Source organism: Hypomesus nipponensis, chromosome 14 (genome assembly GCF_054491055.1).
Source record: "Hypomesus nipponensis isolate SF chromosome 14, ASM5449105v1, whole genome shotgun sequence".
In the NCBI taxonomy this organism is placed as follows: Eukaryota; Metazoa; Chordata; class Actinopteri; order Osmeriformes; family Osmeridae; genus Hypomesus; species Hypomesus nipponensis.
This window is the reverse complement of record NC_140374.1, coordinates 18,812,013-18,824,340: the sequence shown is the minus strand read 5'-3', so window position 1 is coordinate 18,824,340 and position 12,328 is coordinate 18,812,013. Positions and strand designations below refer to the sequence as shown.

Below are 12,328 nucleotides of genomic sequence, written 5' to 3'. Positions count from 1 at the left end.
CATATTGACAAATGACGTGACAAAATGAATTGGGATCGGACAAATATCTGTGCTAAGTTTATAAAACTAATGCATTGTAGTGATCGGTCCAGTCTGAGAGATATTGAACTATACCATACTGCAGAGATAATATTGTCCAGGTTAAGCTGCCATAATGACTAACAGTGAGTATCCTAATGCACATTGAGTGCCATAGCCTGTCGATGCTGACATACTGCAGTGGTCATCGATATGGAGCCAGTATAGTATTCCGATTTGCACACTTTCTGTGGATCTCCAGAGCCTAACCACCTCTCCAGACATGTATACTACTGGAGGTGGTGGTCATCTCTGGTCCGGCGCTCTCAGATGGACACAGGACACACGATGATGCGGTCTTCCAGCATCACGCTGAGCACCAGGAACACAAAGTAGAGCAGGAACATGGTGGAGCCCAGCATTTTGTTCATCTTCCACTTGCAGGCGGCGATGGAGATGATGACAAATAGGAGCATGAGGAAGAGCAACACGATGGCGCAGAAAAGCCCATTGCTGCTGACCTGCACTGGAGCGAAACCATGGAAACTGGAGTACATCAGCCATGGGACAGGCAGGCTGGGGATAGAGACAGAGACAGAGAGAGAGAGAGAGAGACATAGAGACAGAGAGAGAGAGAGAGACAGAGACAGAGAGAGAGACAGAGAGAGAGAAGGGGGGGGCAGAGAATGTAATGAAGCTTCTTGTCACCTGAGACAAGGTCATTAAGTGTATATTATAGCACCATCGAGATGACAAACTGATTTTTTTTTCAGAATGGCTATGGCAGTCTGTTTGTATTGTATCGTATTGTCTGTACATATTGGCCGGGTTTATAGCTCTAGAACGCTCTTAGAACGCTACTAAGAAGCTCTTAGCGTTAAGAGCTTTCTTAACGAATCTGGGAAACCCGGCCGTTGTCTGTATTTATCGTTAATATGAGAGCTGTGAGAGATACCTGAATTTCCCCACGGGATTAATACAGTAGATATCTATCTAGCAGGTTGTGTTGAGCTAACGTCAAGCTAAAAGATCTTCTTTACCCCACTGTGATGTCAAAGATGTTGCTCCCCACTGAGCTGGAGACGGCCATATCTCCCAGACCTTTCCGGGCCACGATCACGCTGGTGATGAGGTCGGGGATGGACGTCCCTGCCGCCAGGATGGTCAGACCCATGATCTCTTCTGAGATGCCGATTGTCTCACCCACCTGAGTAGATACAGGATACCAGCAGGACTTTAGCTTTGGTAAACGACAGTTTGGTAAATCTAAAGTTTATACGAGACTCAATCTGCTGTAACATATAGTTACCAACTGAAAAGTCTGCATATGTACTCATTTCCTGTTTAGTTGCAGCATATACAAGATAACTGCACAAAGAGGAAGCCCATCATCTTCAGGCTTTGGTACAGATTTTGTCATCCAATGTTGTTCCAGTGTGAGGGCTTAATACAGTTACTGGTGCTACTGACCTGATGTGCCCACCACACCATGAGATAGGAAAACACAGCAATCCATGCAATAGAACCTAGGAAGGTCATCGCAAAGAATTTCTTGGATTTCTGGAGAACAAAGAAAAAAAAAGACTCACTCTTGACTCACAAAATAATGGTTTGAAAATTGCATATGAAGATTGAATTTGTGGATTTAATGATCAGCGTGTGACTGGGGCTGATAATATTTTATTTAGAATATGCCACACTGTGTGTTTCTGGGATTTGCAGAAAGCTCACCCTAACCCTGTATAATAAGCAAACCCTATACCTGTCCTTAAATTATTTCATTTTTTAACTACAAGGTGTCTGATAATGCCAAAGCTCTAACCACCTTTACCATAATCTTGTTTTGCAAACAGATGCGGTGGACAGTACATTCTAATGAGTGTATCTGGGATTTGCTAGAAACCTAACCCGAGCCTGAGGTGTTTTCTGCACGAGTCTTACTGGGTTGCGAACATCCGGAACGGTCAGCCACAGAGGGAAGATTATGGGCAGCAGGAAAAGATAGGTGGCTTGTTTACGTGGTGTTTCTGGCCACTCTAAAGACAAAGGTTCATCATTTTCATCTTCATTATCCTCTTTGTCTTCAACGGCATCCTCCTCAGCTTCCTCCTCATCCTCACTGTCTTCATCACTGTCCTCTTCGCTGTCATCCTCATCATCACTGTCATCAGAGCTGTCAGAGCCACCCTCTCCCTCAGCCTCCTCATCATCCTCGGACAATAAACCAACAGATAGATAGACAGGCAGAGAAGCAAGCAGGCAAACAGGCAGGAAGGCAGATAGGCATGAAGGCAAACAATAGAAAAATTACTCACAACCAACAAACAAAAGTCATACAACCTAAGACCTATGTCAGGAAGTAAAGCTTTGGCAGCTATCCCCCTAAAGATCCCTAAAGATCCCATTGGCCTAAGAAAACACATCGGTACACAATTGTACTGAGACTCTTACATAGACAGGTATCAAAGAGCGACTTCTGTGTCTGTGCTTTTTAAGAACCACCAGGTTATAGGTGGCTCCTACCTTCTGGCCCCCAGGCTGTTCCTTCACCTTTTCCTCCTCAGCCGGAGGCGGGGCAGCCGCAGGCTCTTTGGGCGGCTCGCTTTTTTTCTCTCCCTCTGGGGCAATAGCATAGGGAATAAACAAACACAGCCTTGAGCAAAAGCTTGTCATCTGCACATGTGGCAGCAAGAGGTACCGACCATGGGGGAATCTGCTAGTCAGTTAGTCAGTTAGCAACTGTGTACTTTGTCAAAATGAAGCACTTAAGTCAGCAGTAAGTGTTGCGCATTCAAGTTAGCACGTTGCAAGAATGTCGCACAATGGCCTCACTGATAATTGTTACTCCATTCAGCCTTGTATATTTCTAATGATATCAGGGGAAATCAACACATTTATCAACACACTGCAAGACCTGGCAGGAAAGAATATCATGTGTGTTAGGCTGACATACAGCCCACTGAGCTTTCCCAACATCAGAAATCATTACACCATAAACATGGCTTTCTCATTCGTTGAGATAATCCTTCTCACCGTCAGATTTGGTTTGTGTCTCCACTTTCCCCCTGGCCATGCTGTTCAGAATCTCTGCCTTTTCCTTAAACTTTCCTGTAAACAACCAAGCTATTATTAAGATTATGTATGATGCAGGTGAATAGGTGAAGGTTCAATTTAGTTCACTATGGCGACGTGATACACATATCCACAGATCCGCACAAAAGCAACTTCAGAATGATGATGAAAATACAGCAGGAAGAAGCAGCAAAGTTGTCTAACGGCAAAAGCATTCAAAGTGTGATTTCACATCGCGCAATACAAGCTCATGAACACACATCATAACACAGCAAACTTGTTTTAGGGGAACTTACCTTTCTGTTAATCTAATCTGGCGGCATGAGCAGCTCCATTTATTACCGTTTTCTAACAGGGAGATGACTGATGCATACAGAACTTCTCATTTGTTCTTTTCAACCTGTCTCACCGATCTTGTCAGCTCATCTCAATCAAAGGGATACCCGCAGCGTGAGTAGATGTATATCATCTTAGTGGTTGCTGTCCATCTAACCATGGCAACTGTTACAGTATGCCATAGGGTAGCTCAAACTTGTACCTCACCTAAACTTAATAATAATACCCCTCTCTACTGTAATATACATACAGTCCCCAAGGAATTACAATTTGATCAGATTGGATTGCAAATGTCACAGGTTTGTCGCAGGTGTCACAGGTAACTCAGTGGGCTTCCAGGCCAGTGGTCTCAATGGGCTTGAACGGGTATGAAGGATGGCGCTATTGGTCACGTAGAGGTTGGCAGTGATCCAGCTTTTATGAGCTCAATCCAAAGCTGATTACTGGACCTCGATCTGTGCAGTGTTGGGGGCCTGAGCCTGGGCACGGGGCCCTGGGCCCTGGGTCACTATACATACAATGTACAAGGGTCACAGAACCCAATAGAAGACACATAGACACACGCTTCACGTGACCCAAAGGGATGACTCGTGACATGCGAGTTAGACATCTGCAAATGACCCGTTTCCCATGAGCCTTCTCACCTCCTTCATCACCACACAACTGAATCACTCCATACAGTGGACTGACAAGTATTTATCTGCTTAGCATCAGGACTTAGTGGTATCTCCATTTGGAACACAATGCTAATCCATTTTATTGAGAGAAGGACAAAGGAGACTGCCCGTGATGCACAGTGCACGCTGTTGTCAGGGCAAAACGAAAGGGCTGGAAACATGGGTATAGTTTGTTACTCTGCTTTAATGACAACTAACCTTCACCTAAAGGGTCTAGCGTGTGGATCATCAGCTGGAAGATGGTGGTCCTCATGGTGCTGTTGTGCAGAGAGGCTGAACTTCCGCCTCGCTGAAGGGCTGGCTTCAACTGAAGAAAAAGAATGAGATCTAAAGTCATAATGGCGGAGAGAACCACAAGTCTACAGAACCCCTCCGCACACAATCCATATCCTACTGAACATATTTAGCATCTCTAGCTTTAGTTTATTTGTGAAGTCGAGAGGATCTACCTTCAGTCGATTCTTGTTATCTGGTTCGGGAGGTGGGTTTTCTTCGACTGCTGCCACGTCATTCTGTATACAACACCAAACAGACCAATATCAAACCAGCACATACATTCTGAGAAGGCTTACATGGTGGCAATACAATGATTACATTGCATTGCATCAGTATACTTCTGTCTAGTATACAGACATGTTCTGTTTCAATTTCCTGAACTCCCTAGATGTTCATTATCATTAAATGGTATAAGCTTTAAGTGGGGCACACAATAATGCAATGTTGTGTACAAAGAAAGATAATGTAAATCATCATTAACGTGTGCCGTTTTTGTAAGGCCTGTTAGTTTCCCTTTTCAGCTGAACAGAAACCTCTGACCAAGCACTAGGCAGTCTAAGTACTGTGTATAGAGTAAGCTTCAATCACACTTACCAGAGTTAAACACTGTATATGTTATAGCTACAGTATGTCCTTTACAACCTAAGGATTAGGGGTTATGGTAGGTGATGATTGGCTTTGGGTCTACAGGGCCGCAGTGAGTATGATCATCCCCCTTTAGTACCATGATTTACTTTATCTAAAAACCATAGGTTTACAGAGCTTTCACGGCAGATCAGGCGATGTGATGATCTCCTTGAGTAAAACAACAACAATAACTATTCTGCTCTCATATATTCTCTGCATATCAATGAGTGAGCAGTCAGACATGCATTAAGCTGTGCCGAATAAACACTGGAACATCATAAAAAGAATGTTTTTGAAACAGCGCGAGAGGTTGCTGTTTCTGATTCCCTAAGAAAATATTGACTCTCCCTTTCATGTTGCTGCCACAAATTCTATTTGTTCTTTCTTCAGTTTCAGTATTCAGTGTACGCCATTTTCAAGCTGTTTTACAATATGTTTCAAATGTGGATTTTAGTAGCTTGATAAAGCAGAGGAACACTTACCTTGTCAGGTTCCACGATAGCAATGACTTTCATGATGCTGTTGTGTTTCATAAGTTGGGACTTGAAGGCATGCTCTATTTGTACATTGAACTTCATAAAGCACACGTAGGAGGTGTACCCACCCACCAGCATAACACTCTCCCACCACATGATGGTATTATCCAGAAAGAAAATGATGAGCATGATCAGATCGATGATGTAGAAAGACACGTCCCGGAACAGAGGCCACCAGGTAAGATGGAGCATCTCTCTGGAGAAGACGGCACACATGCCAATCACAAACAGGATGTTGAAGACCGCTGAGCCCACGATGGTGCCGATGCCAACGTTGCTGTGTGAGATAAAGACACCAATCAGGGAGGTGAAGAGTTCCGGGGCAGAGCCCCCTGCAGCCATGAAGGTCGCTCCAGCCACGTCGTCGGAGATGGCCAGTTTGTCTGTAATCACTCCCAAGGCTGGAACGAAGAACTCGTCACACACGATGGCAAGGGAAACAAACATGTAGATCATCCCACTGATGTGTAGGATCACCCAGCCTCTCCTACGTTCTTCAACCGTGAAGAGATCCTGGGGGTAGTCACCCTTTATGTGTGGGGAATCCCCGGGGGCCGAGAGCGTGGTGTTGGGAACAGCGGATGTTGGTGGGGGTGTGGGAGCCTCTGTGGGCTTGGGTGGTGCAGGATCCACATAGATGCAGTGCACGATAATCCGTTTTGTAGTTGTGGATGGGGTGTCCTCTGTGGTGGTCATCAAAGTCGTGGTGTCAGAAGTCATTTCAAAGGGTAATGCCTCTGGTGTCGTATGGCCTGACAGCTCGTCACCTTCGGAATGAGTGTTGAGGTTCACTTCCTCCAAAGACCCGGTTTGAGCTTCCATTGTATCTGTTGGGACCACTTGAGGATCCTCGCCCATCTGGGAAGCTGCCCAGGACTCGGACATTCTGGCACTGATGGTCAACTGATATACGCAACACATCAAGACCCCAGAAATGAGGAACAGAACACGACTCAGTTGGAGTCGCTTCCTTCGTGTACAATACATCTTCCCCTGTGCTGTACTGCTATTGGCTATGGAGAATTAAGTTGCATGCAGGAGCAAGAGTGAAGGATAAATCCACAATGTCTCCCCAAAAGTCAATGGGGTGATACAATGCAGGACCCAGATGATTCATGTCATCATCAAACCATTGGATTTCCTGGCCTGTTTTAAAAGCAAGAAAACATCAAGAATTCAAGTGATTATCTGGTGGAATTAAGTGGCACACAAATGTTGGTCTTTTAAATTTACATGCCCAAGGTATTCTTTTTGTACTGTGCTTTAGACACAATTCAGTCCTACAACACATTAATATCCCATAATACCCCTCACCTTGCTGTCTGTTGTAATTGTTTGAAACTAAATGACACAGCAAACATGAACAAATATTGACACTACAGAAAGACCAACAACAAATAAGTAGAATAAAGTAATGCAGATCAAAAAACTATTTATATTTTTTCAAGTTTTACATATTCACCTTTTCAGTCTCAAACATCAGAGACACTTGTATACAATTTCACAGTAGTTTTCCCACGTACAAAAGCTCATATGCAATAGCCTGCATTGTGATAATGCACATGCTGTTAACTACAGGTAACCTTACCTGCGAAGCTCTACAGCAGGAAAGGCAATTATGTGTCCACAGATGTAATATCCACAGCTGGCAAGCAGCGGCACCAAGAGTGGGAAGATGCACCCCGCGCGCAGTTGTCACAAGAGGGTCAAGCTCGAGGACGCACAACAGGACAGGTCTTCTTCACCATGGATCAGCATAATACTTAATACCTGAACTCTAAGAGGATTATGTGTATTGTCTGCGACACTCTAATTATATCTTACATTAACATTTCAATTACTTTTTATGAAGCAAGTTTTTGATTACTTATTATTTTGAGTTGTGAATAGTGTGTTCTTTAGAATAAGGAAGGATTTATGTTTCTTCTCTCACAGAATGCTTACATTTAATTGAAAATGACTAAGAAAGTGGGAACTGCGGCAACATTATTCCAGATTATTGGTATATTCCATTCCATACTTGCAAAAATGAAATATAACCTTTCACAAACAATAAAGGGTCGTACATTTCTTCGCTTGTGAGACTAGGAACAAACTAACGTTAACTTGCTAGGAACTAGTGATTTATATTAGCGTTGAAGCCCGGATACATTTAAGACATACCGCACGAATTCACAAAGAGGCGTATTGATGGGTAATTTTGTCTCTGTATTGTTGTAGGATATCTACAAATCTTAACTAGTTTAAATTCAATTCAAAATGATACTTATTTCACAAAGATACCGAATACACTGTTGCAGGTTTAACTTTCAAACCATTCTGTTTAGCAAGTAACATTGATCTAACCAGCTAGCTGCTACTGCTAGGCTAGCCTATTTATGTACGAGCTGGCTAGACTTTACTCCCTGTGCTAGCTACCTGATTTGTTATTAAACTTTTTCGACTGGATGTTGAATCAATAACTCAATAAATATATATAAATTTTTTACAACAACAGATAGTTAAGATTCTTCAGACACAGTATGAAGTAAAGTTGTAGCTAGTTAGCTTGGTAATTACACAATGAGAGTGTATATTTAGCTAATTCAGAAGTTATATTTTGTCTGTTCGGGTAAATGAGTGATGTTCTGTTTTTACAGAGAGGGTGTGGAGGTTTATTTCAGTCTCCAAATTGAGGGATAGATTTTTGTGAGGAGCCATGCCGACCGTGGTTCTGATGGACGTGTCGTTGTCCATGACACGACCTGTGTCACTGGACGGTAGTGAAGAGTTTCAAAGGAAGAACCTGGCAGTTCATGGACTCACTATGTTATTTGAACACATGGCCACCAACTACCGTCTGGAGTTTACATCACTGGTGGCATTTTCCTCACTCTGGGAGCTCCTGGTACCCTTTACTAGGGACTACAACAGTCTGCAGGTGATGTAACAGGCCAACATATTGTGTGCAATGTATTCCACAAAGATGATAGCCATTATAAATATTTTGATAACTACTGTAAAGGTTATGTCCTTTGCATTTCATCAGCAGTATGCATGCATTTCTTTTCTCCAGATCTGACATATTCATAGTTTAATCCGTTTCTCAAATATTGCGTTCTTCTACTTTGCAGGAAGCCTTGAGCAACCTAGAGGACTATGACAAAACCTGCCTTGAGTCAGCACTGCAGGGAGTCAATAACGTTGTACAGCAGGAGTGGGGCAGTGGTTGTCCCTGCCAGGTACCCTGACCATGTATTTGTGATGCATTGTGCACAGTTTTCAAACACAAACATTCAGGTCAGACATCGGCTGATGATTATTGATGTGTTTCCTCCCTTGACCTGCAGGTGGTGCTAGTGACTGATGGTTCTTTGGGCATAGGAAAGGGCTCTCTGCGGCATTCCCTTCAGACTCTAAAGCATCGTTCAGAGGACAAGAAATTCCCACTGCCTTTCCCTTTCCCAGCCAAGCTGTTTGTCATGTGCATCGCCAACGCAGAAGAGGTACAGAATCATCCACTATCTGCAGAATCTGACCTGATTCTTTACAGAGCAGGACAGTGGAGGTATCCAGCCCTTTATTCGCCTTTCCGTATGTGGTTTGCTTGATGCTGTATTTTGTCCATGTGCAGCTCCAGACCACAGACACCATGGACAACCTGGAGCAGCTTCTAAGTCTAAACAGAGGGGAGGGACAGATCTTCACCATGGAGGGACCATTGTGCCTGAAGAGTGTGCAGGCCATGTTTGGGTTTGTAGATGTACTTTGTTTCAATAGATCCTCCCAGCCTTCAAATGAAAGAGGGAACTGATGTTCTGGCTGGTGTGTTTCCAGGAGGCTGATTGACCAGGCGTACTCGCCCTTCCATGCAGTCCTCCGCTGTGGGAACCTGTCCTCGGACGTGCAGGTTTTCCCTCGGCCCGAGCCTGTGATCGTGGACGAGGAGGTGGACCCCATGCCCAGGACAGTCCAGACAGGTATATTTACATTTAGTCATTTAGCATACTACAGTAAGTACAGGGACATTCCCCCCGAGGTAAGTAAGGTGAAGTGCCTTGCCCTTTGATGATCGAAAAGGGACGCTCAGTTGTGGTGAAATCAAATACAAGTGGCTTTATTCACTTCAATAAAGGATATACACACATTGGGTATTTTGCGCATGAAAAGCCCTGTGCTGTTGCACAAGCACAAGCTTGCTTTATACTCATAAGAAGTCCACCCCGTTCTAAACATAAATGTGTTGCAAGATAACCAGTTGTTACCCGTCTATTTCCCTCTGCTCCTTGTCAATATTCGTTCTAATTATATGAGAATGTTCTAATTTCCTAATTTGGTTATTGGATAGAGCCCATGAGTTCGTCATTACTTGCTTATCAGTTATAACAGGCCTCCAACGTCTGGAGCAGAGTTCAGGGTATAGAAATGTGTTCTCTAACTTTCCATTTGGATGGATACTCAGTTTCCCTATCGTCAATCCTCCTCAAGGATCCTTCCCAGATCAGCCTGTTTCACATAAGGACACACATGCCGTATTTGAAGGCAGTCTAAATTCAATAGGGACTGTCCTTCCGTCTTCTGCTCTGACAGTACTAACAGGGCTGCATACAATTTCCACCTTCAGTTATGATTGAACTCCCACTTCCTGCTGGATTGGTCGTCTTGACTTATTTTTGTATTACAGATCTAGAGATTGTGGGTTTCATTGAAATAGGAGACATCTCCAGTCCGCCGGTCATATCCAGACACTTGGTCCTGCCCATTGCTGTGAACAAAGGTGAGGGTTCTCTTCAGAATGCCAACCATACCAACCTCACATTGTAAGAACATGTTCCGATGTGTGAACCCTGCTTTATTTTAGAGGCGGATGAGATTGGCACAAGTAACGCGGATGAAGCAGAGGAGGAGACGTCAGCCAATCAGATGGCGGGGAAGAGCCCAAACTTCTGTGTCCTTTTGCATGGTAGTCTCAAGGTGGAGGGCATGGTGGCTCTGGTGCAGCTGGGGTAAGGGAGCCATACTATAGATGTCATGTTCCATGTCACAATGGCATCAACAGATTGGATTGCTTCTAACATTATTATGAGTATATACTGTATAAGGGTTAGTGCTTAATAATACAGTTTCATTGTTAAGAGGTAATGGCCTGGTGTGTCTGTCCCCAGGCCAGAGTGGTATGGTATGCTGTATTCCCAAGCAGACAGCAAGAAGAAGTCCAACCTGATGATGTCTCTGTTTGAGCCTGGGCCTGAACCTCTCCCCTGGCTAGGCAAGGTCTCCCAGCTGGGGCCCATCTCAGGTAACACCTCCTTCATTACATTTACATTTCATTACATTTAGTCATTTAGCAGGCACTCTTATCCAGTGAGTGACTTGCAGTGAGTACAGGGACATTCCCCCCGAGGCAAGTAGGGTGAAGTGCCTTGCCCAAGGACACAACGTCAAAAAACGTTGAAACTGTTTGTGACGTTTGAAGCATTGAAGTCATCAATCACGTGGTTATCCTAATTTGATACAAGCTCCAAAACCCTTTTTGGAAACTGTGCGTGTTGGTTTAGCGAGACAAGCATCGATGCGTCAGTGCCATACGTCCCATTCCCACCGTAGTGTGCGTCTGTGTGCACATCATCAAATCCAGTACTTAATTATTGATGTTCTTTTCTCAGTAAAAGGCTGGCAATGGTTAACAATGCCATGCTATATTTTGCTTCAGCAAATTGGCCCATCTCTTGTTTCAGATGCTCTTGAAAACCCTTATGGAGAGGATGACAGCAAAAGCCCCTTTCCTGTGCAGCCGAAGATTAAACGTAGCTATGGTCAGAATGTCACAGTGTGGATCAAAGCCAGCGGACTGCAGGTACTGTATTGGCTGTACATTGAGAAATTATCGTTGTGTATCCAAGTAAATTACACTTCTGACACCTTGATGTGGTCTTGTCTCTAATATGGATTCATTTATTTCCACTTAGCTGGCAAATAGTACAGAACTCCCAGATCTAAATTGTAGTGAACAATAAATATTTTTTTCCCTCAACAAAGAGTTGGAACAGGTTGAATAATGTGTTTTCCCTAACAGACCGATGTCCAAAAGATTCTGAGGAATGCAAGGAAACTGCCAGAGAAGACTCAGACCTTCTATAAGGTAAATACCAGCACAGCAATCCTGTGAAATGAAGATTAAGGTTTTCATATTGTGAATCTCTCACACACGTGTACATTGCACGATAGTCGATAGACATTTATATTCTTTATCTGTCCCTCCCGTGTGTCAGGAGTTAAACCGGCTGCGGAAAGCTGCCCTGGCCTTTGGCTTCTGGGAGCTGCTGAAGGGGGTGGCGGAGCTGTTAGAAAGAGAATGCACCCTGCTCCCAGACAACGCACACCCAGACGCTGCCTTCCAGCTGTCCCATGCTGCCCAGCAGCTGAAGCTGGCCAGCACAGGCGACTCCCAGTATGCCGCCTTTGATCACAACATCGCCCCCATGCACACAGACTTCTCAAGCTGAGCTGGCTCAGGACGAAGAGCTGGGAAGAAGGGTTCAGGAGAAGTCTTCTCATGGAGACTTGTATTTGATTGAAATGACCTTGATGTGAACAATGGACAGCTGTTGTGTTGCGATTGTGAACCACCGCTTGCAGAGCAAACAACTCATGTTTTTACTAATACAGACCATAAGCATTCTGCTTGTGATGCCCTTTTTGTTTACTGAATGTTATGTGTATATATATATATATATATAGCATTTTATAAGTGTTTCTAATAAATATAATTAGTCTCCATGGATTAATTAATGAAGGAATTTTATA

At 43.9% G+C, this 12,328-nt stretch overlaps 2 protein-coding genes across 5 annotated transcripts; one reads left to right on the top strand and one right to left on the bottom strand.

The window, feature by feature from the left end:
• Window positions 1–344: 344 nt before the first annotated feature.
• On the bottom strand, window positions 345–6,529 carry slc24a1 (solute carrier family 24 member 1). 3 transcript variants are annotated; one of them, XM_084672290.1, is made up of 9 exons: window positions 5,483–6,529; window positions 4,553–4,615; window positions 4,302–4,410; window positions 3,052–3,126; window positions 2,470–2,636; window positions 1,960–2,229; window positions 1,489–1,578; window positions 1,059–1,225; window positions 345–594 (listed from the first exon to the last, which is right to left on the bottom strand). In XM_084672290.1, exons 1-9 carry the CDS (start codon window positions 6,527–6,529, stop codon window positions 345–347), a joined length of 2,238 nt encoding a protein of 745 aa, XP_084528416.1. The 3 variants fall into 3 exon arrangements, with proteins under 3 accessions (XP_084528416.1, XP_084528417.1, XP_084528418.1); XM_084672291.1 differs by having other exon boundaries at window positions 2,542–2,636; window positions 5,489–6,529; XM_084672292.1 differs by lacking the exons at window positions 2,470–2,636; window positions 3,052–3,126; window positions 4,302–4,410; window positions 4,553–4,615 and having other exon boundaries at window positions 1,960–2,220.
• A 1,128-nt stretch (window positions 6,530–7,657) lies between these two features.
• ints14 (integrator complex subunit 14) lies at window positions 7,658–12,205 on the top strand. 2 transcript variants are annotated; one of them, XM_084672564.1, is made up of 12 exons: window positions 7,658–7,736; window positions 8,182–8,462; window positions 8,656–8,763; window positions 8,872–9,027; window positions 9,156–9,274; window positions 9,359–9,501; window positions 10,206–10,298; window positions 10,383–10,527; window positions 10,687–10,820; window positions 11,260–11,378; window positions 11,598–11,663; window positions 11,794–12,205. In XM_084672564.1, the coding sequence occupies exons 2-12, from the start codon at window positions 8,241–8,243 to the stop codon at window positions 12,025–12,027; spliced, it is 1,539 nt and encodes a 512-aa protein (XP_084528690.1). In that variant the 5' UTR covers window positions 7,658–7,736; window positions 8,182–8,240; the 3' UTR covers window positions 12,028–12,205. The 2 variants fall into 2 exon arrangements, with proteins under 2 accessions (XP_084528690.1, XP_084528691.1); XM_084672565.1 differs by lacking the exon at window positions 7,658–7,736 and adding an exon at window positions 7,757–7,842.
• Window positions 12,206–12,328: the final 123 nt, after the last annotated feature.

Bases quoted from the DNA above. Each gene is read 5' to 3' on its own strand.
- ints14 (XM_084672564.1), top strand. From the start codon at position 8,241: ATGCCGACCGTGGTTCTGATGGACGTGTCGTTGTCCATGACACGACCT. The intron at 10,299-10,382 runs GTGAGGGTTCTC...GCTTTATTTTAG, and splicing joins GCCCATTGCTGTGAACAAAG to AGGCGGATGAGATTGGCACA. The intron at 11,379-11,597 runs GTACTGTATTGG...TTTCCCTAACAG, and splicing joins TCAAAGCCAGCGGACTGCAG to ACCGATGTCCAAAAGATTCT.
- slc24a1 (XM_084672290.1), bottom strand. From the start codon at position 6,529: ATGTATTGTACACGAAGGAAGCGACTCCAACTGAGTCGTGTTCTGTTC. The intron at 4,616-5,482 runs GTTCCTCTGCTT...TGTTGTATACAG, and splicing joins TGGAACCTGACAAGGTAAGT to AATGACGTGGCAGCAGTCGA. The intron at 595-1,058 runs GTAAAGAAGATC...CTCTATCCCCAG, and splicing joins ATCTTTGACATCACAGTGGG to CCTGCCTGTCCCATGGCTGA.